This window comes from Pteropus vampyrus, unplaced genomic scaffold (assembly GCF_000151845.1).
Source record: "Pteropus vampyrus isolate Shadow unplaced genomic scaffold, Pvam_2.0 Scaffold326, whole genome shotgun sequence".
Taxonomy (NCBI): Eukaryota; Metazoa; Chordata; class Mammalia; order Chiroptera; family Pteropodidae; genus Pteropus; species Pteropus vampyrus.
In genome coordinates this window covers 1,337,570-1,363,535 of record NW_011889107.1, presented here as the reverse complement: position 1 = coordinate 1,363,535, position 25,966 = coordinate 1,337,570, and the positions used below count along the sequence as shown (strand labels likewise).

General features: G+C 56.1%; 1 protein-coding gene across 6 annotated transcripts in view; it reads left to right on the top strand.

The window, feature by feature from the left end:
- Positions 1-25,338, top strand: part of FOXO6 (forkhead box O6) — a 117,052-nt gene extending 91,714 nt beyond the window's left edge. Inside the window, exons 1-5 of one of the 6 annotated variants that reach the window (XM_023521993.1) lie at positions 546-1,398; positions 3,648-3,711; positions 4,580-5,159; positions 16,487-16,616; positions 23,141-25,338. In XM_023521993.1, coding sequence (XP_023377761.1) covers positions 3,663-3,711; positions 4,580-5,159; positions 16,487-16,616; positions 23,141-24,412 — 2,031 coding nt within the window. In that variant the 5' untranslated portion in view covers positions 546-1,398; positions 3,648-3,662 and the 3' untranslated portion in view covers positions 24,413-25,338. Of the gene's footprint in view, positions 1-545; positions 1,594-3,647; positions 3,712-4,579; positions 5,160-16,486; positions 16,617-23,140 lie in introns of those variants that run through there. The other 5 variants (XM_023521992.1, XM_023521994.1, XM_023521995.1 and 2 more) reach the window with 5 other exon arrangements.
- Positions 25,339-25,966: the final 628 nt, after the last annotated feature.

Here is a 25,966-nt window from a genome sequence, read left to right as displayed (position 1 = left end):
TGAGAATAAAATGAGTTCATTCTGTCATTCAACAAATATTTATTGAAGATCTCTGTGTCAGCCCCTGCTCCATGTCCTGGAGTCATAGCAGTGAACAAGATGGGCAAAGTTCTTGCTCCTAAGGAGCCTGATTCTTCTGGCTAATGCCTGTTGGGTGCTCTGCAGGGGCTGATGCTTAGTAAGTGCTCAATAAAATTTATGGGGATAAGAATATAGGATTGAATTGGATGGCATGTGGAATGAGCTTGGTCTTTAAGAACAGCTCACTTCCACACTAATCCTCTATCATTGATTAGTAGTACAGCCCCTTGGCCCAGGAGAACACAAGGTCCTTTAGGCCTGGGACCCATATTCTTGGGTGCCCAGCAGTTGCCGGTCCAAGCTGCCTCCTCAAAGCCAGCAGAGCTCTCTGCTGCAGGCATGGACTGCAGAGTCAGCTGAAGGAGCCTTAGGTCTTATCATGAGGGTTCTCCCCCGCTGCGCTGTCCCCCTTAGCCACAGGGCCTCAGCTGAGCCCCACCCACTCCCTGACTCTGTCCCTGGGCCAGGCCTGAGCCTGCCCTGGAGGCTCTCCCAGCTGTCCTGATGTCCCCTCTGGCTTCTGCAGACGCTCCCCCTTTCCACTCCTGGAGTCCTTGTCTGGACACCAGTCCCTCCCCCTCCAGAGGCGTCCCCAGACATCACCTCGTGCTATTCTTTTTCCTGACAACTGTGGTATCAAATGTCAACCAGGCTCTGCTCAGCATGGGCAGGTGGGGGTGGGGGGTGGTTCTTGATAACTGTGTGGTTTAGGGGAGGGTCCTCTGGAGCCCCCAAGGCTAAGAATGGCTGGCTGTGGTCTGGCTCTTTTCCCAACCCACTGTGCTTCTTGAGCAAACCTCTTCCTCCCCAGACCTTGGGTTCTCTAAGCCATCAAGGAGAGGCCGCTGTCTCTGGCTTCACTTGTTATGAGGATCTGGGGACACAGGCAAAACCTTTTGGGGACTGGGAAAATGCCGGGCAAGTGGCAGTGGCTTCCAGGTGGGCTCTGGAAGGGGGTTCTTGGGGTTCTGAGCAGCTATTCCCATCAGACCTTAGAAAATCCCGTCCTTCTGTCCTCACTTGCCCTGACTGAGCCGGGACAGCTGGCACTGAGTGCTGGGGAAGCGGGCTCTGGCGGGCCCTGACAGCTCAGCAGTGGCAGCAGCGGAGGTGGCAGTGGCCGCAATGGCAGGGGCTATTCTGAGAGCTGGGAGGGGCTGAGGAGCTGAGACTGGAGGAGGGGAAGCAGCTAGGGAGGAGACAGTCCTGTAAGGGTGAGGGGAGTGTCACTGTGGCCTGGGGAGGGGCTGTCTGCTGATGGCAGTGTGTTAGAACTGTGGTGTATGCTCCGCACTGGGAGGGGATGGACCAGTTGAGGTACTGAGGCATGCACTGGGGGTGTTTGGGTGTCTGTGCTCAAGCTCTGTGATTCAACTATGAGCTGAGTGGTAAAGCACGTGTCTGTAAGTGTGTGAGCAAGCAAGTATGCCTGTATTGGAAGTCAAGTGTGTTTGTCCTGCAAAGTGTGAGCAGAAGTAAACGTGCCGCGTGTGGAAGTGGAGGAATGCAAAGGTAAGCAAGTGGGGGCTTGTTTGTGAACAGGAATGAATGTGGGAGTGGTAGGGAGGGTACATGGGAGATTGAGAGCAAGCATGGGGGAGGGGAGGGGAATGTGAGAGACCTGGGGTCAAGAACCACAGGAAGGTTTGGGTCTGTGCAATATGGATGCATGTGGAAGGGACATATGCAAGTATACGTGTAAGTGAGTCAGTGTGTGTGAGTGGGTGTGAATGTATGCATGGTGAGAGCAGGTGAGACAGTGTGCGTTGGGACAAGTAGAAGGGAAGATCTGTGGGAGCAACACCAACAGTAATAAAACAGCAAGCCTTTACTGAGCACTTACTCTGAGCCTGGTGCTGACATTCATGATTTTATTAAATTCTTCAAATATCCTATGAAGTCGGTGCTTTGACAAAACTCATTTACAGATTAGGAAATAGAGGCTTTGAGTAGTTAAGCAACTTACCCATACTCTTAATCACTATGTTATACTGCCTCATAATGAATGTGTGAGCAGGGGTCAAGTCATGAGTAAAGAAGAATGAGCGTCAGTGTGTGGCATGAGTGTGAGTTGGAGAGGGGGTGTGAGTTGGGGAGGGGGCTGAGAGTGCCAGATGTGAGCCACAGAAGAGAGTCCAGGCAGCAGATGTGGACACTGGGTGGGGCAGGGCCTGAGCAGAGTCTGAGTCAGCCTGAGTCAGGGCGTCTCTGCCAACCTGGCTTTCCAGCCCTGCAGTGGCAGCCTGTGCCAGGGCCCCCAGCTAAGAATCCTCCCAGCTCTGGTATGGCCCCCAGCAGGCCTCCATCTCACAGAGCAGGCTGGGCCAGGGATGAAGACCAGCAGGAGGTTTGCCTGGCCACCAGGGTACCTGAGAGGGCAGCCCCCATTGTGGGATCCCCAGGCAGTAAAGGCATATGAGAATTGTAGGAGGGGGTTCAGCAGTGATTTCAGATCCCTTGTGACTCTAAACAGAACCACCTGGAGTGTGTGTGCATGTATGCAGAGGAGTGTAGGGGGCAGCCAATGGTTCCCATGCCTACCCTTGCCTATGGGATGTGACTCAGGTAAATGCCATGCCAGGCATTTACAAGTTGAGCCTGTTCCCACCTGGGGGTGGGGGTGATGAAGCCCTGCCCCACCCTCATCCTTGGCCCTACTCCTTGGGACCTAAGCTGGAAGGAAGGAATTTTTGAGAGAGGTTGTCTCCCATGGCCTGGGGCCAGTCCTCTCACTGTCCAGAGAACTCTGCAAGTTGCTGTCTCCAGGAGTGTGGTACTGACTGATGAGCTTGGGATTCTAGTCTTGGCTATTCCATCTGGGCGAGTCATCTCCCTGATTTGGGTCTCAGTTTCCTGATTGGCAAAAGAGAAATATCCTAAAGGGACATAAGGCATTGTTGGCAGAGCAGCAAATGGTATAAGCAAGCAAGGAAGAGAGACAGGTGTTGGAAGCTGGGGTTAGAGAAGGTGCTGAGGATAAGTTGACATTTGAGCCGAGGTTTGAGAAATGAGAGATTCTCTGATGAGGGCCCGGAAGAAGAGAAAGGGTGTTCTAGGCAGAGGAGATACCTGAGCAAAGGCTAGCAGGTGGTATGATGGCTAGAAACCCAGCCTAGGGATGAAGTCACAGGCTGCCCAACTTCTTAGTCAGCCTCTTCCTTCTGAGGCCATATGATGATCTGATTAACATCTGACTCCTCCACTAGTCTATGCAGTAGGGACCCCATCTGTCTCTGTTGCTGCTCTTGCCATAGTGGCCCAAACAGTGTATGGTGCATCAAAGGTGCTCATTAAATATCTCTTAAAATGAATGAAAAGCCTCTCCGAATACAGGATGAACTTTGGGGCAAGAACTTATTCCAACAACCCTCCCAAGAAATCTAAAACAGTGGTTTGCAAAGTGTGATCCTGGGTGCCTCTCCTGGGAACTTGTTAGAAATGCAAAATCTCCAGCCTCAAGCTAGGCTTACCCTGTGGGGTCCGGTAATATGTTTTCACAAGCTCTTCAAGTTGATTCTGCTACACATTAAACTTTAAGAACCAAGGCTCTAAAATTATGTCCACAGGTACCCTAAGAGCCCATGAAGATGGAGAAGCTAGAATCATGGCAAAGCTTGGCCCAGGACCCAGGTATGCCTGACCCTTTCTCTTTCCCCAGCCCAATCTAAGGCACAAAGGCGAGCTCTATCATCCTCCCCATCAGGTTTCTGAGACGTGGAAACGCCAAGGGTCTAGAGTCAGGGGGCGGGGCATTCCTCCCGGGAGTAGAAGGTGGGGCCAAGTGTCTGAGCCCCGCCCCACCCCCGTTGCCCCGGGAAACCCCGGGTTGTAACAATAACCCGCTGACGCGCTTCTGGGAGGGATCCTGCCGAGTCCGTGGGCGGGACGGCCCTGCTGAGGACCAATGAAAGCGCTCGGGCCCCGCCCCCGCGCCTCCTCCCCCAGCGCTGATCAGGGGGCGGGGTCGTGCCCGCCGTTCCTCCCCTGCTCTGTAGGCGGCGCTATTGCTTGCAGGGGCTGCGCTGGGGTCGCCGGAGCCGCGCGCCTCGCACCCCCACCCACGGCCAGCGGGCGGGGCACCGGGAAGGCAGAGGATTCCACGGCCAAGAGCGGGCACGCCCCGCCTCCTCCCGCGCCGGGCCCGCCCCGTCCCCGTCCCCCACCCATCCCGAGGTGCAGCCGGCGCTGAGCGCGGCAGGCGCGGGAGCTGGCGTTGGAGCCGGAGCGGCGGCGGCGGCATTCACGGGGCGGCGGCAGCACGGGCTCCGGCACGGGCTCGGGCTCCGGCATGGTGCCATCCGGCCTCGTACCGGGAGAGCGGGGCCCGCGCGCGCGGCCGGCGCCGGGGGAGCGGCGGCAGGGACGGTGGCGGTGGTGGCTGCAGGCGCAGGCAGGCGGCAGGTGCTAGAAGCGGAGCTGGGCGAGGTGTGTGCCCGTTGGGCTCCGGGGCTGCCGCCCCCTCACTGTCCCCATCTTTCCCTCCCTTTGGGCTTTCCAGCGAGTCCAGCCCCCTGTCTCCGCGTCCCGGCCCATGGCTTCCCGCGGTTGAGCCGGCGCCGCCAGGGACCCCTCCCGCGGGCCTCCCCGGGACGTGCAGATCCCGGAGCCGCCCGCCCACCCTCCGCGGAGCCTCCCTCCCCTCCTCGCCCGAGCCGGGCGGGACCATGGCTGCGAAGCTGCGAGCGCATCAGGTGGACGTGGACCCGGACTTCGCGCCGCAGAGCCGGCCGCGCTCGTGTACCTGGCCCCTGCCGCAGCCCGACTTGGCCGGCGATGAGGACGGAGCGCTGGGCTCAGGGGTGGCCGAGGGCGTCGAGGACTGTGGGCCGGAGCGCCGGGCGACGGCCCCGGCGATGGCCCCAGCGCCGCCGTTGGGCGCGGAGGTCGGACCGCTGCGGAAAGCCAAGAGCTCCAGGCGGAACGCGTGGGGCAACCTGTCCTACGCCGATCTCATCACCAAAGCCATCGAGAGCGCCCCGGACAAGCGGCTCACGCTCTCGCAGATCTACGACTGGATGGTCCGTTACGTGCCCTACTTCAAGGATAAAGGCGACAGCAACAGCTCGGCCGGCTGGAAGGTGGGGTCGTCCGGCAGGAGAGGGGGCTGGGCTCGCAGGCTGGGGCTTCCAAGGGTTGCTCCATGCGTCTGGGCTCCAGGCGGGCCGGCGGGAGGGAGGTCCCTCGGGCACCCCCAGGGGTCACAGAGTGTGTGCCGAGGGCGTGGGGCCAGCCAGCAGACAGGAGAGGGCGTGCTGGGAGCAGCTTTGTGCATGCTGTGGATGAGGGGTGGGAGGTCTAGTGGGGTGACAAGGGACTGTCACTTTGAAGCACCCCTGAGGGACACCCCATCCGACCCTTGGGGGCATCTCAGAGGAATGCATTCCCAGGCCTTGGACATTGGGGAGCCTCCTCTTACCCCCAAGAGTGTGGTTTGGGTTACTCTCGTTTTATCTTGCCCACTAGGGCACCCTCTTTAAAGCTGGCATAATGACTTTGGCCAGTGGCTTCTTTCCCCGCAAATCTTTCCCACTGCTCTGCCTGGAGCTGGCCCCAGGGCAAGAAGTGCGACCCTGGGTCCACAATTCTTTCTATGGTGTCAGGAGTTCACCCTAGGGCACCAGCTAGTCTAGGGTCAGGTGAATAGTCAAGTGACCTGGGATCTGAATTGTCCATGGGGAAGCTGCTGTCCCTCCCCGCTTTGCCTAGATCAGCATGGTGGGCTGGTGATGACCCCTGCTGGTGTGAGGGCAGGGTATTGAGGTTTGGGGAATCTGTCCCTGCCTACCCCAGGCTGTCTATCTTCTACACCCTGGTTTTTAGAGCCTTGATGCATTTGGGGGTGGCAGGAGGGGCAGGGACACCCCAGGAAAGCCTCAGTGCCAGCCAGTGGAAAGGGGGGAGCCATCTTGGGAGGGAACAGGGGCTTGACTGGATTGTGGCCTCCAGACCCTCTTCTGGCCATCTTTCTGGGGAGTAGAAATAGTTGATGCCTTTGGAGGAGAGGACGTTGAGGGTGGAGGGCTGTGCCTAGGGCCTGTGAGCTGTCAGGCTCCCTTTCAGAGAGGGAGCCTCTGCCGGGGAGGCATACCTAAACGGAAGGAGGGGGCTGTGCTTGTTGGTGGCTGCAGACAGGGTCAGAGGAGGAGATGTGCCAGGGTCAGTGGAGAAGAGGAGATTTTTTGGCATGGACAGCTCTAGATGCTCAGTGGTTGCATTTTAGGGGTCATGGGTACTCTGACCTGGGAGCCCATGACTCTCAGGCCACTGTGGGGTGGGTGCAAAGGCTAGAGGAGCAGACATAAGTCTTCTTCCCCAGCCTTTCCAGTCTCTTTGGGCTCAACTCCCTCTGGGACACTTACTCCTCTCAAGTGAGTCCTGCCCTTGGGCTTTGCTCCCCCCTCCCTTCCTGCTCCCCCCATGTACTGTCCCAGCTTTCTCTTCTCCCTGTAGATATATTTCCTGTCCCGAAAGGCATGGAGTTCCAATGCCTCTTACTGGAAGCCTTCCCTAACCCTTTTTAGCTAGCTTAGGACTCCCTCTTCTCTGGCCCTCTCCCTGACTGTCATAGGTCTTAGTCTTTTGTGTCCTGTCTCATTTCCCTTCCCCATCCCTGCCTTTGGGAGACAGTGGCAGCGTTGGAGCAATCTCTGTGCCCATAGTGCCCAGCATGGAGCATGGCACCAAGGAGCAACCAGTGCATGTCTGCTGAAAGAGCAAAGAAATGGGTGGATGGTGCAGAAGATGCTGAGGCCAGGGAGAGTGCCATGGGCTAGAACACCAGAAGGGCTTCCTGCAGGATGTGGAACTCTTTCTGAGCTTGATGGATTATGGATGTTGGGGGAAGATGGCAAGAGGGGACATGAGGCTGGAAGCTGGGAGAGAACTGCAGTTCATTGAGGGTCTCAGGGCCAAGCCCTGCGCTAGGCACCTTCAGGCATCTGTGCCAGGTGTCTCCTTGAATGCTCTCAGCCATCCCTAAGGTGGGTTTTACTGTCACCATTTACAGAGCTAGGCACTGAGGCGCAAAGTGGAGGAGTGAACTGTCCAAGGTCACACAGTTAGTAGAGGGAAAGCTGGACTCTAATCTAGGTGTCTCTCCCTCCAAGACACCACAGAGCCTCTGAAATAGTGTTCTGCTGGCACTGGGTATGGGATAGAGATACTGATGGCTTTTAAACAGGGGCAGGTCTAAATCCTAGAATGTGATTGGGAATGTGCTTTGAAATAATTTAGTCCCACGAGTTCATTTCTCAGACTGAGACTGAGGCTCAGGAAGAGGATGGGACTCTTCTCAGGCCATCAGTAAGCAGCAGGCCCTGGAAGATGGCCCAGGTCTCCCGCTTGCCCATTGGATGTGATTTCCACTGCACCAAGCTGTTGGGGACACAGTGATTCTCCCTGCTCCTGGGCTCAGGAAGGAAGGAGCTCTGGAAGTCTCATCCTGGGCTGGGGCATTAGAGAGGGAGCCTTAGGCCTGGGCTCCTGACTTAGACCCTGGCAGAGACCATCCAGGCACCAGAGGCGGGCTGTTCAGAGGGGCCTCTGGCCTTTCTCATCTCATCCCTTGGTGGCTGTCCTTCTACCCTCCATTCCCATTGAGCTCCACTGGGAGCCTCCTTCCCCCTCTCATTCCTGCCCTCCCACTGCCTGTTGCCCCATTCCCAGTCAGTCCCTTCGGGGGCCTGCTGTGGAGGGGCCATCCCCAACTCTCAGCCAACCTCTAGTTAGCAGGGGTTGTTGATATACCTCAGGAGCCAGGGCCCTGGCTAGGGCCATTGTTCTTGCCTCCTTCCCCTCCCCCACATAAATGTTGCACTTGGACCCCTGGGGTGTACTAAATCCTGTGTTAGATGGAGTAGGGGACCAAAGGGGAAGGCATTGGACCTGCCTTCAGTTGGAATCAGGGCTCTGCCAGTTCCTAACCAGGCCCTGTGTGTTATAGGCAGAAAGGGTGAGGGGTGGGGGTAGGGGTGTGGAGAAGGCAGGTTAGATCCCCTGGGGAGCTGGGCATTCTCTCACAGAGAAGGTGACACTTGATCTGGGCTACCTTCATTGGGGTGTAGAATTTGGGAGAGGCTTCCAGGGGACATTGACTGCATACGCAAAGGTAGAATTGGACATGTCGGGTCTAGAAGATGGTTGGGTGTGCCAGGTCAGAGCTCAGGGCTTCCAGGGATCACAAGGAAGTGGCATGGGAAAGGCAGAGTGGGACAGATTGGAAAAGGCTGATGTGCTTAGCCTTTGCCCGGTGGTCCCACCTGTGATGAAGGGAGGTAGTCCAGCAAATTGGAGGAGGCAAGATCAGCAGCAGGTGCAGGACACCTACCAGGCTGAAGCCTGAAGGGGTTGCTGGGCTTGGTGCTGGGAACTCCACCAAAGAGGCTGGTATTGCTCCTCTGAGGGTGGAGTGTCTCCAGGCCTGGGATGAGGGCTTGGACAGGAGATCCCCCTCTCTCTGAAGTGTCAGAAGTTTGGATATATGACATGCAGGTAGAGCCTCCAACTTCCTCTCAGATGCTCCCACCCCACTTTCTCTAGTGATGGACTCCAAGAAGCCTTCCAGGCTGCTCTAGGTGCTGGCGCTCCTTCCACTTAGCACCCCTGGAGTTGTTCTGCCTGCTTTTCTGTTTCCTGGCTGCCAGCTCCCCTGGGAGCTCCTACGCCAGGCCTGGGTTCCTCCCATTGCTGTCCCCCAGGCTTGATGGGGGAGGTGCACAGTGGATGGGGACTTCCCTTCTCCGTCAGGCCCTGGAGCAGCCTGGCTGTTGAGGGGTGCTATCAGGAGGAGTGATGCTACCCCCATCTGGCCCAGGCTGGCCAGTAGGTCCTAGGTGAGGTGGGGGCTAGAAAGAGGGACTGATCTGAGTGGCCAGGAAGAAGGTCCTGCTACAGCTGTGCTGAGTATTGGTTGTGAGTGCAGGAGGCGCCCCCTTCTTTCCTCCTTCAAGCCTGCTCCAGCAGGGCTCCCTCCTCCTTTGTCCTTCCGGGATCCCCAGCCCTAAGGGCTGGTGGGGGTGTGGGAGGAGGCTCTGTGAGCTCGGGTTGGGGGTGTCCTCAACACCCCCCTTCCCGCACTGCACGAGCAGGGGGGTGCTGGCAGCTGCCCGCCTCCTGGGCACGAGCCCGTGCCAGCCGCTCCTGGCACAGTTGCTGGCACGCCCGGCAGACTCCCACGGCCACCTGCTCACACCCACCCACGAGCGCTGGCGCTGCGGGCCCTTCCGGCTTCCCAGGCCTCCCGGCGCCCCTCCCCCGCGCTCTGGAGCCCCCACCCCAGTCCTCTGCTCCCTGCCGGCCCCCTCGCTCTTGCCCGCCCACAGCCCACGACTCTGGCCCCCTCCCCCCCGCAACTTGGGGAGCTGGGGAGGCCCCTGGGGTAGCCGTCTCAGCCGTGGGTTGGGGAGGGTTGGGGAGGTTGGGACCGGGAAGCAGACAGACAGACCGACAGACAGGGTGAGGGCCCCCGCCTGCCACCTGGCGCCGCTCCAGCGGGACGATGGCGGGCAGCGCCGTGCCAGGCGGTAATTGCAGACAGACTAATTTAAAGAGATGAGACGGTTATTTTTAACTCGTGTTAAGGTAATGAACGGCGCAGGGGGTTTGCGGGTTCGAAAGTTCAGCGCCCCCCAGCCCCCACTTTCTGCAGTTTGAGGCCCCCCCCATACCCTCAAGATTTCAGCTTCAGGACTGACTAGAGTGGGGTCTCTGCCAGAGAGGGAGGAGGAAGGCTGAAACGGCCAGAAAAGAGACACCCACAAGCTAAGCGTGCATCCCATCAAATCCTGGTCACCATTCTTCCAGGCCGGTATTAGGATCCCTGTTTCCCATATGGAGAAGTGACTTGCCCTGGAGTCACATTTCTAGGAACTGGCAGGCCTGGGACTTGAACCCCCTTGTGACCCTAAAACTCAAGCTGTTCCTAGCCATTGGGGCTGGAAGGAATGGCTTGTGTTTAGATGTTTAAAGAGCACAATCTTGTTCCTGGCAGGCCACCTTCTCCTGTCTTTGAGCGGCGGTTTGTTATGCAGTCTTTGGGGCTGTGGAAGCCCCTCTATCTGTGCCTTGTGAGGAGTGAGGGGTGGCTGTGGACTGTGTGTTTGGATGCGAGCCTCTGGGATATGGGTGCAGCAGCTATAACAGGGGGAGACCCTCCTCACTTCACTGTCTCTTTACCTAGTGGCCCACTCACCAGTACCACCACCCTATTGTAGCCTATGGGGGTGGGTACCTGGGAAACAGGTACACATTGGTGTTCAGCCCTTCCACATCCAAATTAGACTTTAGGTCTCTAGGGGAAGGGGGCAGTCACAGCGCCCAGCACTGCCTTCCTTGCCTCCTTCCCCAGCTCAGTCCCTTCTCACATACTTCCAGTGACTGAGAGCTCATGACCTCTGGACTGCCACTGTATTGCTAGCTGGGTTTTGAGGTTAGGACTTCCTTCTTTCTGCTGTGGCCCATCTCCCTGGAACATCACTCTGGGTGTTCTAGTTTATTCCTTTGGGGTCAGTTGGAATTGTGGAATTGGAAGTGGGTGAGGGGCGGACAGAGCACCTGTGAGTGAGCCTGACCCAACATGTATGAGCTGGAGCAAAGCTCTCTCCCATTCTGGTCCTCAGTATTCTCATCAGTGTCCAAAGGGCCTTAACTTGGTCTCTGGTCCTTTCAGGGCTGTGGCTGACAAACCATCTGGTTCTAAGAGCCATGTGGGGTTAGTTGGGACAGAGAGCACAAAGTACTGATAAGACTTCTCAGGGCGGAAGCATGTGAGTATAGGTGCAGATGGACTCGAACTTGGGACTTCTGTTTGGAGCTGCCTACCCTGCCCTGGCAGTACCCAGGTGGCAAACATACTCTGGGCACGATGAAGGGAGTACTCATGGCAGCCCCAGCCGGTCCCCAGAGCAGGCAGATGGGGGATACAGGATGCTGAGTGGGCATTAGCTGAGGCTCTGGGGCCTGGATAGGGTGCTCAGGGGGACAGCTGGATCTGGAGCACCCCCATCCTCCTGGCACCCTGGTTACCATGGAAATCAACTTCTGTTTGGGAGGGTTTGGCTGTTTGCTGCCTCTCCCCACCCCCCAACCCATATGTGGAAGTGGGAGGGGGGCCAGGTGGCATGTGGGGGAGGGGCCTCCCACATCCTTCCCCCAGGGCCTCCCTCTTTGCAGAGAAACCTTTCTGGTCTCTAAGGGGGATGCCTCTTGTGGGAAGGGGAACAAGAATTAAGAGAATTAATGCCTGGGTGCTAGGCAGCCAGTTGGGCACTTCGCATAAATTTTCTCATTTCATCTTTCCTGGGTCCTGCCAGGTACATGTTTATAGCCCCATTTTGCAGTTGAAGAAATGGAGGCCCAGAAAGATGAAGTTACTTGGCCAAGGCAGGATAGCTGGGACGAGGCTGAGCCTGGATTTAGATGCAGACCTATTTCTACCATGTTCCACCATCTTCCAGGGCAGTTGCAGTCAGCCCCACACACCAGTCAGTCCTCCTGCCCCAAGAATCACTCATGCTCCAGAACCCTTTGGGACTTCTCAGTTCCCAGACCCACACTGCTCTGTTTTGACCCCTGGGCCCCCTGCTGGCCTTGTCCATGCCCTGCCTTCTCTCTCTCTTTCCCTGCTGCCTCTGATCTCAGGCTGCCTTCTCACTGCCACCTTTACAATTGACACTGGAGTTCTCAACCCACACCCACTGCCATTGTTGCATACTCACCAAGGAAGCTATTGACTCTCATGAACCTGATCCCTTGGGACACCCCTCAGAAACTAGGCGGGGTGCTTGAACAAAGACCTACTTCCCAGGTGATTCTGAACCCACGGCATCTGCCTGAGAATTTCTGCCTTAAATCCTTAGTTCCTGGCAAATCTGGCTGATGATCGGAGCCACCAAGAAGCTTTTAGTGAATATAGGTATCGAGTCCCCATCTTAGACCCTCTATATCAAACTCTCATCTATATTTTAACAGGTTTGTTTGGTAATGGGGTCAGATTCTGAACCAATGCCTACATAGTAACTTCTTGGGCTTCTGCTTGCCCCTCAGTTCTGCTCCCGGTGTGGACCAGCTTCTTCTCCAAGCAGGCTGCCTGGATTGAGCCCACTCCTCACTCAATTTTTGAGTCCTCCAGAGAATTGAACCCCTTGCAGTCAGCTCCAAGAAACTAACCCCCACCCATCCCCCACATATTCGCCCATCCTTCCTTGATATCTTAGGAATCACGCTGTATAGAATATGGAAGGAGAGAATGGGCTGATGTGCTCAGCCACTGAGAGCTTTTGGCTGCAGGATGGAGGGGAAATGTCAGTGTAAATGCTCAGAATGGTGAGGAACCTGAAGTTGCAGCCCCTGCTCTCTGATAGCTCCCCATATGGTGGAGGAGACAAGAGCATGTGTATAGCACAATGCTGTTCCTATAGGATCCAATCCTGGGGCCTTAGCATGACACTCAAGGCCTTGGCCACCTGGCCCCAGTCTACTACTCCAGCCACATCACTCAGCACTCCAGTCTTCTGTCCCTCGCTTTAATCGCACCGAACCATTCCAGCTCAGGATTCACCCCTCATATGCCTTTCGTGTAATTCTCACAGCAACCTCATGAAGCTGGTGCCATTACTGTCCCTATTTTGCAGATGAGAAAACTAAGGCTAAGAGAAATAAAATGGCTTTCACAATATCCTACTGTCAATGACAGAAATGAAACTCCCCAGGGCTAATTCTTCCCTAGCCCAGTGCTCTGGCCAGGCCATTCCAAGCTGACCGTGCTCCCCTTATCCCCACTCCTATCATTGTCTCTTCTCCCCTTGCAGTTTGGCCCTGAGGCTTCTAGCCTGGTGGATGGCTCTGGGGTCCCTAGTTTTCTCAGACAGCGAGCTCCCTGACAAGCCTGGTGTTGTCCTCTACCCCATGATGTCTACCTCCTCCATCTGTAGGCCCTAAGGCTGGTAACAGCTTCCTCCATTCACTTTAATTTGGGTCCACTGTGCAGTGCTGCTCAGAGGAACTGTTCGACTGTCTGACCTTGAAGTACCCTCAGGTCAAGCTGGGGAGAGAAGATTAGGACTCCTGATTTCAATTCAGGGTAAAGACTGCTCAGGGTTGTGATGGAAGGCTAGATAATGAGCTATGGATATTTGGACATTGGGTAGAAAAAAAAAACAGATAAAGGAGGTCAAACCCTCAGCATTCTTTAGGAGTCCCACAGGGTCTGGTGGGGTTGGCCAGAGCCCACTAGAACTGGAGCTTCCAAGGCCGGAGAAGCAAGCAGTAGCCTCAGGTATTGAATGCCAAGCTGAGGAGCTGGCATTCCAAGCTGTAGAGAATGGGGTATGACCCAGGCAGAAAGATCACTTGAGGGTAGTGTAGAGGATGGAGTGGGAGGACTGGCTCAGGTGCGCAGTGTGGGCCTGGTACTGGGGTCCAGGAGAGAATTGAGCCTGTGAGAGAGTAGAGGCCTGCAGAGTCCAAGGTGCCAGGGCTGAGGGGTCATGTAGCACCCTTCGGTGCCTTGAGGATCTTGGAGGTGAGAGAGGGGTATGGTTAGGAGTCTTGGAGGAAAGCAGGGAGGAGCTGATCCTAGCTCTGCCACTCACCTGCTGTGTGGACTTGGGCAACTGAGCCTCAGTTTCCTCCTCTACAAAACAATAATAACAGATCTTATGCCCAAGCTTTGTTGTGAGAATTATAGGAGAGATACATGTACAGTGCCCAAGAAATCTTAGCAAATATCACTAGTGTTATTCATTGCTCTGAAAAGGGAAAGGAACTACCTCCCTGTTACTGTGTAGAGTGGGAGTCCCTGGGCCTTATCTCTGAGAGACACTGGTGTGTGTGAAGGGGTTAGGGAGGAGGAGGGGTCCTTCCTCAAATGCCTGAAGTATCAGATATTCAAGATGTCTGAGCTCTGTCCTGTCCTTAGGTTGACCCACTGCTTTCTAGCCCACAGAGCCTCTCCCATGGCCTTGGGAGGCAAGCAGGCAGGGTTTAGGCTCTGTATTTTTACAGATGAAGGCAATGATTTGCTCAAGGTCACCCTTGAACCCAGGGCTGGCTGCCCTTGGATACCAGCTCCTCTTTGCCCACTGGGAGGCTGTGTGACCTTGGGCATGGCCCTTCCTTCTCTGGCTTTGAGTCCTATCTAGAAATCCTGATTCCCCTCCCCCGATACTCTGGGAAGCTGTGATGCCTTCTCCATCCCTTCTCTCCCCTCCCCCTGTCCTCAGCTGGCCTTGCCTCCTCTGTAACCTGAGCTGGGGCTGTGGGGGAAGGGGCTTACCCTCTGCCAGAGGCACCTGCCAGCTGAGCAGATGTGAGGGGATGGAGGCCCCTCCCCAGGAGATGGCAGGCTCTTAGCCCAGCAAGTCTGGAGCAGGCAGTACTCAGCACACCCAGCCCTGCCCTCTGGCCTCTGCACCCAGGGCTTACCTTGAGCACTTGTTCATTTTTCAGCAGACATTCATGCTCCACCATGTCCTATAAGGACCTCTCAGCATCCAGAAGACAGATGGCAGATGAAGGCTGGTGCCCTGTCTGGGTGGGCTGCCCTGGGCTCCTGGAGCCCCTTGGCATGGGCGCAGAGGGCCAAGGGCAGCCCCTGGGGGAGAGGCCAGTATCTGTGAGGGTGGCCATACCCCTGAGAGAGCAGATGGTTCTTTTGGCACCATGCCCACTCTTCTTCTTTTCCCCCCAGGAGCAAGCCTGCAGGGCTGGGGCACAGCTGCCAGGCCCTCCCAAGAGCCTGGCCCAGGGCAGGGCTGGGTGAGGTCACCGCAGCTGCTCCCAGGGCCTGAGCAGGGGTGTGGGGAGGCTCTGGTGCAGAGAGAGGGAGGGGGCTCAGACTGAGGAGAGACGCAGAAGCCCTGAGTGGCTTTGCACTTAGGGATCCCCTTTAATCCTGGATGAGGGAGGAAAGTCTGTGGAAGAGTTGCTGAGCCAGTGCGGACAGCACCCTCACTTTGCCCCTACCTCAGGCCCATTCTGGAGCTTCTGCCTGGCCCAGGCTCTTCCCTAGAGGCATTTCAGGGAGGCGTGAATTCTGCACTATCACTTAACACCCTGTGACCTCTGGCAAGCCAGTTTGTCTCTTGGAGCCTCAGTTTCTCATCTGTAAAATTGGCACAATAAACCCACTCAGAGGGTTGTCGCAAAGACTCAGTAAGATTTAATTGTTGAGTGCCAGCACAGTCCATGGCGTGGTGAATGTTAAGTAAGTGGTCATTTCTTTCTTTCCTCACTTTGTGAATCCTTCCTAGGACCAGGAAGTGCTGAGGAAGAATAAGGAGGTGGCAGAGGCAGCAGGAACAGGAGGGAAACCAGGAGGGAGGAGAAGCCTGGAGGTCTGGCCGGGGATTTTGTTGAAAGAAACTGTACAGAATGGTCAGGCCTGAGTGGTTCATGGCCGCTGAGGGCTTCATCCTGTGTGTGACTTACTGTGAGCCAGGGACTGTCCACAAAGTTCAACTGGGGAGGCAGGCCCATACACAGTTATACTCTGGTTTGCAGTTAGATTTCTGCAGTAGCACTGAGGTGGGAACAGAAGGGACCAGGGAGAAGCCACTGAGCTAGCCCTGATGGAGCAGCAAGAACTAGTTGAGCTGAGAGAGAAGGAAGGGCAAAGGGAACAGAACATGCAAAGGCATGGAGATATGAAACATCCAGAGTGGCTGAAGCCCCACATGGGTTTACGGGAATGCAAGTGATGAGCCCGGAGAGCAGCAGAGGGCTCTTAAGTAGCAGTCCAGAGTCGGACTCAAGTCCTTGGGTGATGAGAAGTCATGTGGGAGTAAGTTTGGATTTCTGCTGCTGGTTTGTTTGCCACCCAGGCTAGGTATGTGGGCACTACTGTCTCTGGGGCGGGGGGCGGGGGGGGGGATATTAGAACCTATCCCTTGACTTCATGCTATGCTTTGGACATTGAGGCCCTCCTGGCCCCTGCTGCCTTCTTCTGTTCCACTGCTCACCCCAAGTTCACTCACCTGTTGACACCTGTGGCCCTGATGCCCCCACCTGCCCTCCTACCCCTCCTCTACTACAAACCCTAGTACCAAGGATTTGCACATGGCCTCAGGCCTCTCTGGTCATCCAGGTCACCTCTTCTGCCAGGAAGCCTGCTTGGACTGGGCACACTAGGTTCACCCAGGTAGCACTGCAAGTAACCCCTAGAGTCGGTGGCTCTGTGTAAGACAGATGTGTGTTCTGGGGCCAGACTGGGGCCAGTGAGGTGAGGGGTAAGAGGTGAGACAGGGGCTCTGAGATTGGGAGGGGATGAGATTCTTGACATGTGGAATCTCATCCAGGTCCCAGCTCTCCCCCATGGATGTCGGGATTGTTACCTTCCTTTCAGGGGAGGCTTAAGGTCACTTGGATGAAGTTTGGATTTAAACCTTGCCCTTGCCCTTCCTTCATGCAGGAAGGGAGAGAAGGAAGGAGGGAGAGAGGAAATAGGAGTCATGGAGGGGATCAGAGCACTCACTCAGCCCCACAGATGGTCTCTGCTCAGGAAGGCACTGAGGAAGGAGCTGGACAATCATCCCTATCAGGTAGATAGGCTTAGTTTCCTGAGGGAGGGGCTGGGGTGAACCTCTGATAGTGATGGAACCTGGGGAGGCATCTGTGTCTGGTGTTTGGCTTAGATGTATGGACATAAGACCTGGGACTGAACTGGGAGGGTCCTAGAATTTCCCAGGTGCCAGGGAAGCCAGGAGGTAGCACAGGGTTTATAGTGGGTAAGCATACAAGCCTTGGATCTTCTGTCTCTGATAAAAGCTAAGACACCTGGGTTTGAACCAAGGCAGGGATGTGGGCAGCAGGGCAGTGTCCCCTACCACATTGGGGGTATATGGGTGGAAAGAGCCCTGGTTTTGGAATCTTAACAGCCCTGAAACCCAGACCTGGCTCCATCACTTCCCAGCTTCATGGCCCACCTGAGCCTCAGTTTCCCCCATCTGTAAAATAGTACCTCTTTCCAGCTAATCCGGATTAAAAGAAGAAATGTATGTAAAGAACCTAGCATGGGTCTGGCATGGGGTAGGTGCTGCCCTTCTCCAGCCTCGGTATTTGAAGCACGTGCCAGTGGTGTGCTAGAGCCAGTTTGCACTGCCTCATGGGAGCCAGTCGTGCACACTTCTTTCTGATTCTGCACTCAGTGATCACGTCATGCTGGCAGCTTAAAATTGGCTACGATGGGAATATCCATGCCACAGAAATCAGTAACAGTTACAAATCAAATCAGATGGGATCTTTTCCCTCCTGGAGAGCTGGAGGGAATCCATGCTGTGGGCTCTCTTTAGCCCTAAGAGGGATCAAAACAGGAGGTGGGGCAATGGTGGCGTGCTGGCTGAGCCAAGCAACCTAGAACTCAAAGTCTTTGGGCCCTTTTGGGGCTTGGAAGATTGCACATAGTCAGAGTGCGAGGCAGCCCTCTGTAGACAGGGAACAGGAAATGGTGGGACCCTTCTTCTTTCCCCCTCCTCCTTCCTGCTTTCTTTCTCTAGAGATCTGGCAGGCTCTGGCTGAAGAGGTAAGATTGGATGAGGTTGAGCTATCAGAGAATGAAGCTGTGCTGGAAGGAGAAATGAGGTTGTACTGGAAGATAAACGAGGTTGTACTGTCGGGGAATGAGGTGGTACTTGGAGGCAAGGTGAGGCTGCATTATTAGATAAATGAGGTTGTACTGTCAGGGGATGAAGTGTACTTGTAGGAGAGATGACGTCCTGCTGGATCAGCCGGGTCGCACTGTTAGAGAACACAGCCACACCACAGGAGGAAGGAGAGCCTCCGACTTGGAGGATAAATGAGGGTGTCCTGCTGGATAAATGAGGGGGCCCGTCAGGTGAATGGAGAGCTGTTAGCAAATGAGGTTGTACTTGCTGGATAAATGAGACTGGTGTGCTGGATAAATGGGGTTGTGTTGTCAGATGAATGCATTACTGCTCGTGGGCGAAGGGTGTCCTGGGAATAGATGAGGGTGTCCTGCTGGATAGATGAGCTGCCACCACCAAATGGATCAGACCCTGTCCATGAGGGAGGCACCGTCAGCAAGGACGAGGTTATTCTATTCCCACCGGGGCTCCTGGGGTGTCTTCTGGCTGTGAGGGACCTTGGCAGCGGCAAGCTCTGGGTTACCCAAGTCTGTCTGGGGGGGAGGAGGGAGGCTGGGGTGGTCAGCTACACTTTCACCCTGTGAAACTTTTTTACCTCGCAGAAACCCTTACTCCTTTCTATAGTTCCTTCTGTGGGTCATACTCTTCCTGACTTTTTCTACCCCGCACTTGTCTCTCATCCTATGTTGCCTTCTCTCAGCCCATTTGGAGAAGCCCCTATCATGTGCCAGCTACTCTGCCCAGTCTCATTAACTCTCCCTTCAACACAGTATTGCCCCCTTTCTCTCTCTCTCTCTCTCTCTCCCCCCTCCTCAATCTCTCTCTCTCTCCCCCCTCCTCAATCTCTCTCTCACACACATACATTCTTTCAACAGCACATGGGGTACTGTAAAAATGGACAAAAATCCCTCATGAAACTTACATTCTAAGGGAAACCAGATAATAAACACAGAATATAAATTATATGTACCACATATAAAAACATACATAAATACATAAATTTAGAACATGATAATAGCTTTAGAAAATTTTAGAGTAGGATAAGGGGGCCAAGAAATGGCAGGGAAGAATAGCAATTGTTAAGAGCGGTCTGAATGGGCCTCGTTGTGACAGGTCACATACGAATGAAGACTTGGAGGTGAGGGATTCCTTTGGGTATCTGGGCGAACAGTGTTCCTCTGAGACAGAGGCCCCAAGGTGGGACTGTGCCTGGTTCAAGGAACAGGAGGGCAGGACAGCATAAGGGGAGGAGCCTGAAAGGTCACAGAGGGCTCCTGGGCTATGGCCAGGCCCCTGTTCTTTACTCTAAGTGAGATGGGGTGCATCAGAGGGTCTGAGAATCACTGAAAGGATCACTCTGGCTGCTGTGTGGTGGAGGGCTGTAGGGAAATGAGGGTGAAAGCAGGTGGCAGTTTGAGGAAACTGAGTTTCAAAGCTCCTTGCTCCTGGGCTGCATTGTTTGTGGGTGTTGGAGCCAAAACTGGAGTACGGACCAATTCCAGAGCCCACGCACTTTGCCCTGTGCCAGCCTTCTCTCTCTGGCATGTGAGGCCCCTGGAGGCTGGCCTCCCTGGCCCAGGTTCTGAGAGAGAGTGGGATGGGCATGGGATGGCCACTGTCCCTTCCTTCTGACCCCTGATCTCCTTGAGGTTCCCAATCGGGTCCTATCACCCCTGGGAACCTGCTTCAAGTCTGTATGGAAGTGTGGGAGGTATGAGGCCCCAGAAGCTGGCCCAGCTCTGGGCACCAGGGGAACCTGGGCATGCCAGGGCGTGGCTGTGGTGGCAGGTTGCTAGGTGACTCCAAGAGGGAGCCCTGGTTACTGCTGCCTGGCAGAGGCGTCTCCCTCCTCTGCCTCCCTCACCTCCTCCGTGGCCTCTACCCTCCCAGAAGGCCTTTTGGGCGAGATGTGATCGGTGCTTGCCACTAGATCTTGGCCCAAAGCTCTGACTGGTACCAGGTGGCTGGGCCCTGAGGAGCCAGACTGGGCTACAGGGCCTGGGCTTCCCTCATGGGGCACAGCCCTGGTGCACACATGGTACAGAGCCCGGCTCAGCATTCACAGGCCACGGTTCTCGTCCAGCTCTGGCCACCTTTCTGGGTGACCCTCGGCAAGGCATGGCACCCCTCTAGGCCTCAACTGCTCCCTCCATCTGTCTTGTAGAATTTCTCCTAAAGGGAGAATGCAAGGGAGGGTGCTGAGCAGGCAGGGTTCCAGGCACCCCTGCCCCCACCCCTGATGGCTTGAGTGTGTAACCCTCAAGTTTTGCATTAGATTCTACTTATAAAAAGTTCCTCAATTTTTAAAAGAAGTTTCAAAACCTCTGGACTGGATGATTCCAAGAACTTTCACTGTCAAACCAAAAAGGTCCTCAGAGTACAACTGGCCCGTCTCCTCGGTTTACAGGTGGAGAAACTCAGACTTGGAGAGAAGGAGGGACTTGCCACATGTCAGGCTCGGTGGAGTGAGAAGAGCACCAAGCCGGGGGTCAGGAGGCTTGGATTTGAATCCTGGCTGTGCCACCAGGTCCTGGGCAACTATGGGCAAATCCTTTCTTCTCTCTGGGTCCAATCAGCCATGGTTTCAGGATGGGGTCCAGGCTCCCAGGGGTACCCGGCTGGGCAAGAAACAGAGGGGAATGGATACAAACCTTCATAGGCCCGGAGCATGTGTTCTTAGTGGTAATCTAAAACATTTTATTTATATTCAGAAAATTTGGATGTATTATGAAGTACAATGCAAAATTCCCTTGAATTCTAAAAAGGAAGCATAAAACTTCTAAGGAATTTTGACCTTTTTATATGCCCCCAGTCTTCCCATGCTGCCAGCTTCTAGGGATGGTTTACGTGGAAAGTTTAAGAAGCACTGGAATATCGGCTTCCTAAGATGCTTTGGAAATTCTCTTAACTCATTTCTCTTTCCCATAGTGAAATGCATGCAGTGTCTTTTAGACTCAGAGTGACTTTAACCTGAAATCAATACCTGGCTCCGCCACTTAAACTGTGTGACTGTGGCAACTTTCTTAACCTCTCTGAGCCTTGTTCTCCTCATTTGAGATAGAGATCACGATCCCTGACTTGTATGGAGTTTGATAGTTTGATAGAATGATTACATGAGATATAATACTTATAATGCCCAGGGCTGAACAGGCAGGTACAGCTAGAACTTGGTGATGTCCTTCTCCCCCCACTCCACCCCCTAGCACTCAGAACCAGGTTTGTACACAGTGACATTGATAAAGAGGTATTGCCTGACTGACCTCCAGCTGAAGAAGCTGGGAGGTGGATCCTCTGGTAAGCCAGATAGTCCCTATGGGAGGAGAACTGAGGCCTCTGAGGCCCCTGAACACAGGTGTGGGGGAGGGACTGGGGAGCCAGGTGCAGGGGCGGGAGCAGGAAAGGGGGTATCTACTTGAGGGAGCACAACTCCCTGGGGGTCCAGCTCCCCTCCTCTCAGGGCCCAGGAGAAGCCAGGCAGGGCAATGCTGGGAGGGGCCTTGGAGCCCCAGCTGTCACCTCCCAAGACCAGAAAGTGCCAGAGATTGGGCACCTGGGGCAGTGAGGAGTCGGTACCCTGGGCAGCAGTAAGGACCCTACTTTCTGGAGACTGGTGGGAAGGAGGCAGAAGGGAGATCCCTCACGGATTGCTGGTTACTGGGCTGGGTGTATGAAGAGTTAAGAGCAGGTCCATGAGCTGGGCAGGTCTGCGGTGGTACCTGGACTGGCACTGCTTGTCGGACTGTGGGCAAGTTACATCATGCTTCTGGGCTTCCATTCCCTGGTAAATGAGATGGGGTAATGCCGGCTTTCCAGAGTTGTTGGTGCCCAGCACAGTTGTACTCAGCATGATATGAAGAAGGCAGAGACAGAGCAGGTCTATCAGATGATCTAAGAGGTGAGGTCTTCTGGACAGAGTGAGGGATTTAACCGCTGTTTATGAGCTCCTGGTGTGTTCACCAAACACCTACACACGTTAGCTCAGGTAATGAGTTAACGGCTTTCTGAGGTGGTTACTGAATGTCACCCATTTTTTCAGAGTAGCTCACTGAGGCACTGAGGCTCACAGAGATTGAGTCAACAGCCTATGGTCAAATAGCTAGGTGGCTGAAACGAGCTAGGCATCCTGCCCAGCCATTCTGATAACTAAGTCCATGCTGTTTTCCACAGCTGTGCCTGAGCCAGAGATCAAGGCCACCAGGTGGGAGGCCTTAGAGGTGGGGTGTGGCAGGCCCAATAGTTTCCTGTGAGGTCCGTGGAGCTATGGTTTCCCCTGTCTTTCTCTGTCCCCGGGACGCCTGGCAAAAGCAGGCAGTGCTATGGGAGACACAAAAGACTGGCACAAAAGACATTTAGAAGAGGATATGTATGGGGGTGACAAAAGTGAAGCCCAGGGAAATATCCGGGACGGCAGAAAGTGTTGTGTGTCCTTGGGCAAGCCACTTCCTCCTTGAGCCTTGGTCTTACTTGTAAATGGGCATTATGCCACTTGCTTTGTGGGGATTTGTGAAGATTCCACTAAGAAGGGGCATTTAGGGATGAGGTACTCTGTTTCAGATTCGTCGGGGGTTGGAGGGGTGGGCTGCAACCCAAAGGGCAGGTCAGAGAGCTGGGCAGCACTGAACAGAGGTGGGGTTGGAGGTCTTCATGGCCCATGGATATGCTTTGAGGAACTTGCTGCAATCCAAGGCCTCTGTGGAGTTCACAGAAGCTCAGAGGAGTTGTGGGGAGATCTCTGAAAAGTCTCTGGCCTCTGCTGACCTTGGGGACACCCAGCCTATTCTGTTTTCCCTGGCCAGGCCCTCCCAGCAAAGGGTTAACAGTCTTCTCTACCTGCAGTTGCATTTTAAAGACACGAAATTAAAGCAGGTAATTTATTCTCCCCACACACGAAAGAGCAATTAGTTCTAAACAGGGCTTAATCAGTCACCGCGAGATTGATTTCTGGAGCCCTGGGTTTTCGGGCTCCTGGCGCCATGCCAGGCTGGGGAGGGAGGGGGGTGGACAAATGAGCCGCTGAGCCATGAGCCCTTACATAATCTGCTGGGGGGCCCCTTGCAGCCTGGCTAGTCTGGCGGGGCTTGGCTGAGTCCGGGGAGGGAGTCCTGCTCCCCTGTTGCAGGACCCTTCAGAGTAGCCCTCAGGGTTGGGCTTTGCCTCCAGGGAGAGGCTAGGCCCAAAGTTCCAGCCCTGCTCTCTGGGCAGTGCGTGTGGGGGCGGGGGAAGGGGAAGGGTGTGAGGTTCTGGGGTCTTGGAGGGATGATCTGAGTTTGTCCGACCTGGTACTTAACACCTGCTCCCCTCACCCATTCATTCTTTCCTCTTCCCTATTTCCCCCTTTTCTCCCTTCTGGCTCTTCATTCTTTTCTCTATTTTCTCCCCTCCTGTTTCTGTCATTTTCCCATCTTTCCCCATGGCCTTCTCACTTCCCACTCCCCCACCCATGTCCTTGTCTCTGGCCACAGAACTCCATCCGGCACAACCTGTCGCTGCACACCCGTTTCATCCGCGTGCAGAACGAGGGCACAGGCAAGAGCTCATGGTGGATGCTGAACCCCGAGGGCGGGAAGACCGGCAAGACCCCACGGCGCAGGGCCGTGTCCATGGACAACGGAGCCAAGTTCCTGCGCATCAAGGGCAAGGCGAGCAAGAAGAAGCAGCTGCAGGCACCCGAGCGAAGCCCCGATGACAGCCCCCCGGGCGCCCCAGCCCCGGGGCCTGTGCCTGCCGCAGCCAAGTGGGCCACGAGCCCGGCCTCGCACGCCAGCGATGACTACGAGGCGTGGGCCGACTTCCGCGGCGGCAGGAGACCCCTGCTTGGAGAGGCAGCTGAACTGGAGGACGACGAAGCTCTGGAGGCCCTTGCGCCATCGTCACCACTCATGTACCCCAGTCCCGCGAGCGCGCTGTCGCCCGCGCTAGGTACGCGCTGCCCGGGGGAACTGCCCCGCCTGGCCGAGCTGGGAGGCCCACTGGGCCTGCACGGAGGCGGCGGTGGCGCGGGGCTGCCGGAGTCCCTGCTGGAGGGCGCGCAGGACGCGTACGGGCCGCGGCCCCGCGCCGGGACGCCCGCCTTCTTCGGCGGCTGCAAGGGCGGTACCTATGGCGGGAGTGGGGGCTTTGGGCCGCCTGCGCTGGGCGCGTTGCGCCGCCTGCCCATGCAGACCATACAAGAGAACAAGCAGGCCAGCTTTGCGCCGGCCGCCGCGCCCTTCCGCCCCGGGGCGCTGCCCGCGCTGCTGCCGCCGCCGCCGCCGCCCGCGCCCCGCCCCGGCCCGGTGCTGGGCGCGCCCGGGGAGCTCGCGCTGGCGAGCGCGGCCACAGCCTACCCCGGCAAGGGGGCGGCCCCGTACGCGCCGCCGGTGCCCTCGCGCAGTGCCTTAGCCCACCCCATCAGCCTTATGACGCTGCCCGGCGAGGCGGGCACCGCGGGTCTGGCGCCGCCTGGCCACGCGGCCGCCTTCGGGGGCCCTCCTGGCGGCCTCCTGCTGGACGCGCTACCTGGGCCGTACGCGGCGGCCGCCGCCGGGCCGCTGGGTGCCGCACCCGACCGCTTCCCGGCCGACCTGGACCTTGACATGTTCAGCGGCAGCTTGGAGTGTGACGTCGAGTCCATCATCCTCAACGACTTCATGGACAGCGACGAAATGGACTTCAACTTCGACTCGGCCCTGCCTCCACCGCCGCCCGGCCTGGCCGGGGCCCCGCCCCCCAACCAGAGCTGGGTGCCGGGCTGAAGGCCGCTCCGGAGCCCCGGGTGTCCGCCCCGCCCCCAAAGGGGCTTCTGTCTTCCCATCCTGATCCCCGGGTCCCCACCCCTGATTCCAGATCCATGGGAGGATCCAGGAGGCAGCCCCAGCCCTGCTGGAGACATCTCTCAGAAGTTGGCCGCTGAGGGAAGTGGTAGGGAGGAGCTGGGGCACCCTGCCATTCCTGCCCAGACTCCTGAGAGCCGCTCCCCCTACTCCCGGGGCAGGAAGCCTGGGGGCAGAGGCTGACCCCGGGCTGGGTGGTAGTGGGGAGGAGCGAGTTGGGCTGCGCTGCTCAGAGAAGCCTACCGGAGATGGGGCGGGGCGTCTCTGAATCTTAGTTTCCTTTGCCAGGGGTGGGGGGCCCTCACGTTGGTGAATCGCCCATTCCAAACTCCGATCTGATTCCCAATTGACACTTTCTACTGGTCTTAGCTCCACCCACAAAAATCCAGCAGCCCTCTCCCAGAAACACACTCACACCTACTTATTGGCTGTATACCCGGAATTGTCCTCCTTCAGTCCTAACCCTCCTTTCGACCTTCCTTCCCCACGGTTCAGCCCTTCCCTCCCAATCTTGCCAACCCTTGCTTCTCCCCTTCCCTGTTGGAGTCGATCGCCTTTTCCAATCCTCACCACCACCCCCAGTACTGGTCTCAGCCTGTCTAGCGGGCCTCAGCTCCGGATCCACACCCTAACCCGACACCCCTTTATCCGTGCCAGTCCTGGCTCTTCTCTCCCATATTTATAAGTGTCTGGTCGGGGCGGGCTGTGGGCGCGGCGTCCCTGGCGCATATCGTAGGCTGTGTACCGTGGCCGTGCCGTCAGCGTGTGCGTGTGCGTGTGTGCCGTGTCGAGGCCGTGTAGAGTGCATTGTACAGCATATTTTCATGAATAAAATTGTTTTAAATATTTCCCGCGCCTTGGGCTAGCAGGGGGAGTGGCTGCGGAGGAGGATAACTGGCAGGGATGTGGGGGCGGGGTTCCAGTGCCTGAGCACCTACTGTGGCTTTGTGTCTGAGTATGTTCCAGCGTTCCCTGATGCCTGTCTGCGCAACACGCAGTGGTTAAGCGCCTACTGAGTTCTGGATGCTGGGAATGTGCCTGTGTGGAGTTCTGCACCTGTTTTTGTGAACATGTGCATGCAGGAAGTTTCTGCCCTGGGGAAATTCTGTTCTGAATAAGCCTCAGAGTTGGGAAAGAAGGCACAGATATTTACTGAGAACCTGTTAGTGTCAGCTTCTGTATTAGGTATGATTTTTGTTCCCATTGCACAGATGAGAAAACAGGGTCAGAGATGGAAAATGGGTTGGGAAAGCAGAGTGGGGTGGTAGAAAGGAGGCCTCTGAAAGCACACAAACTTCTATTCGAATCCATCCATTCCCTGCTGTTTTACCAGCTGCATGATATTGGGCATGTTTTCAACCTCTATAGCCTTGCTTTCCTGGTCTGGATCACAGGATAGTAGCACCCATCGCATGGATTTCTAGTGAATAAATGAGAGAAGGTATGTAAAGTGCTCAGCACAGGTCCTGCACCCAC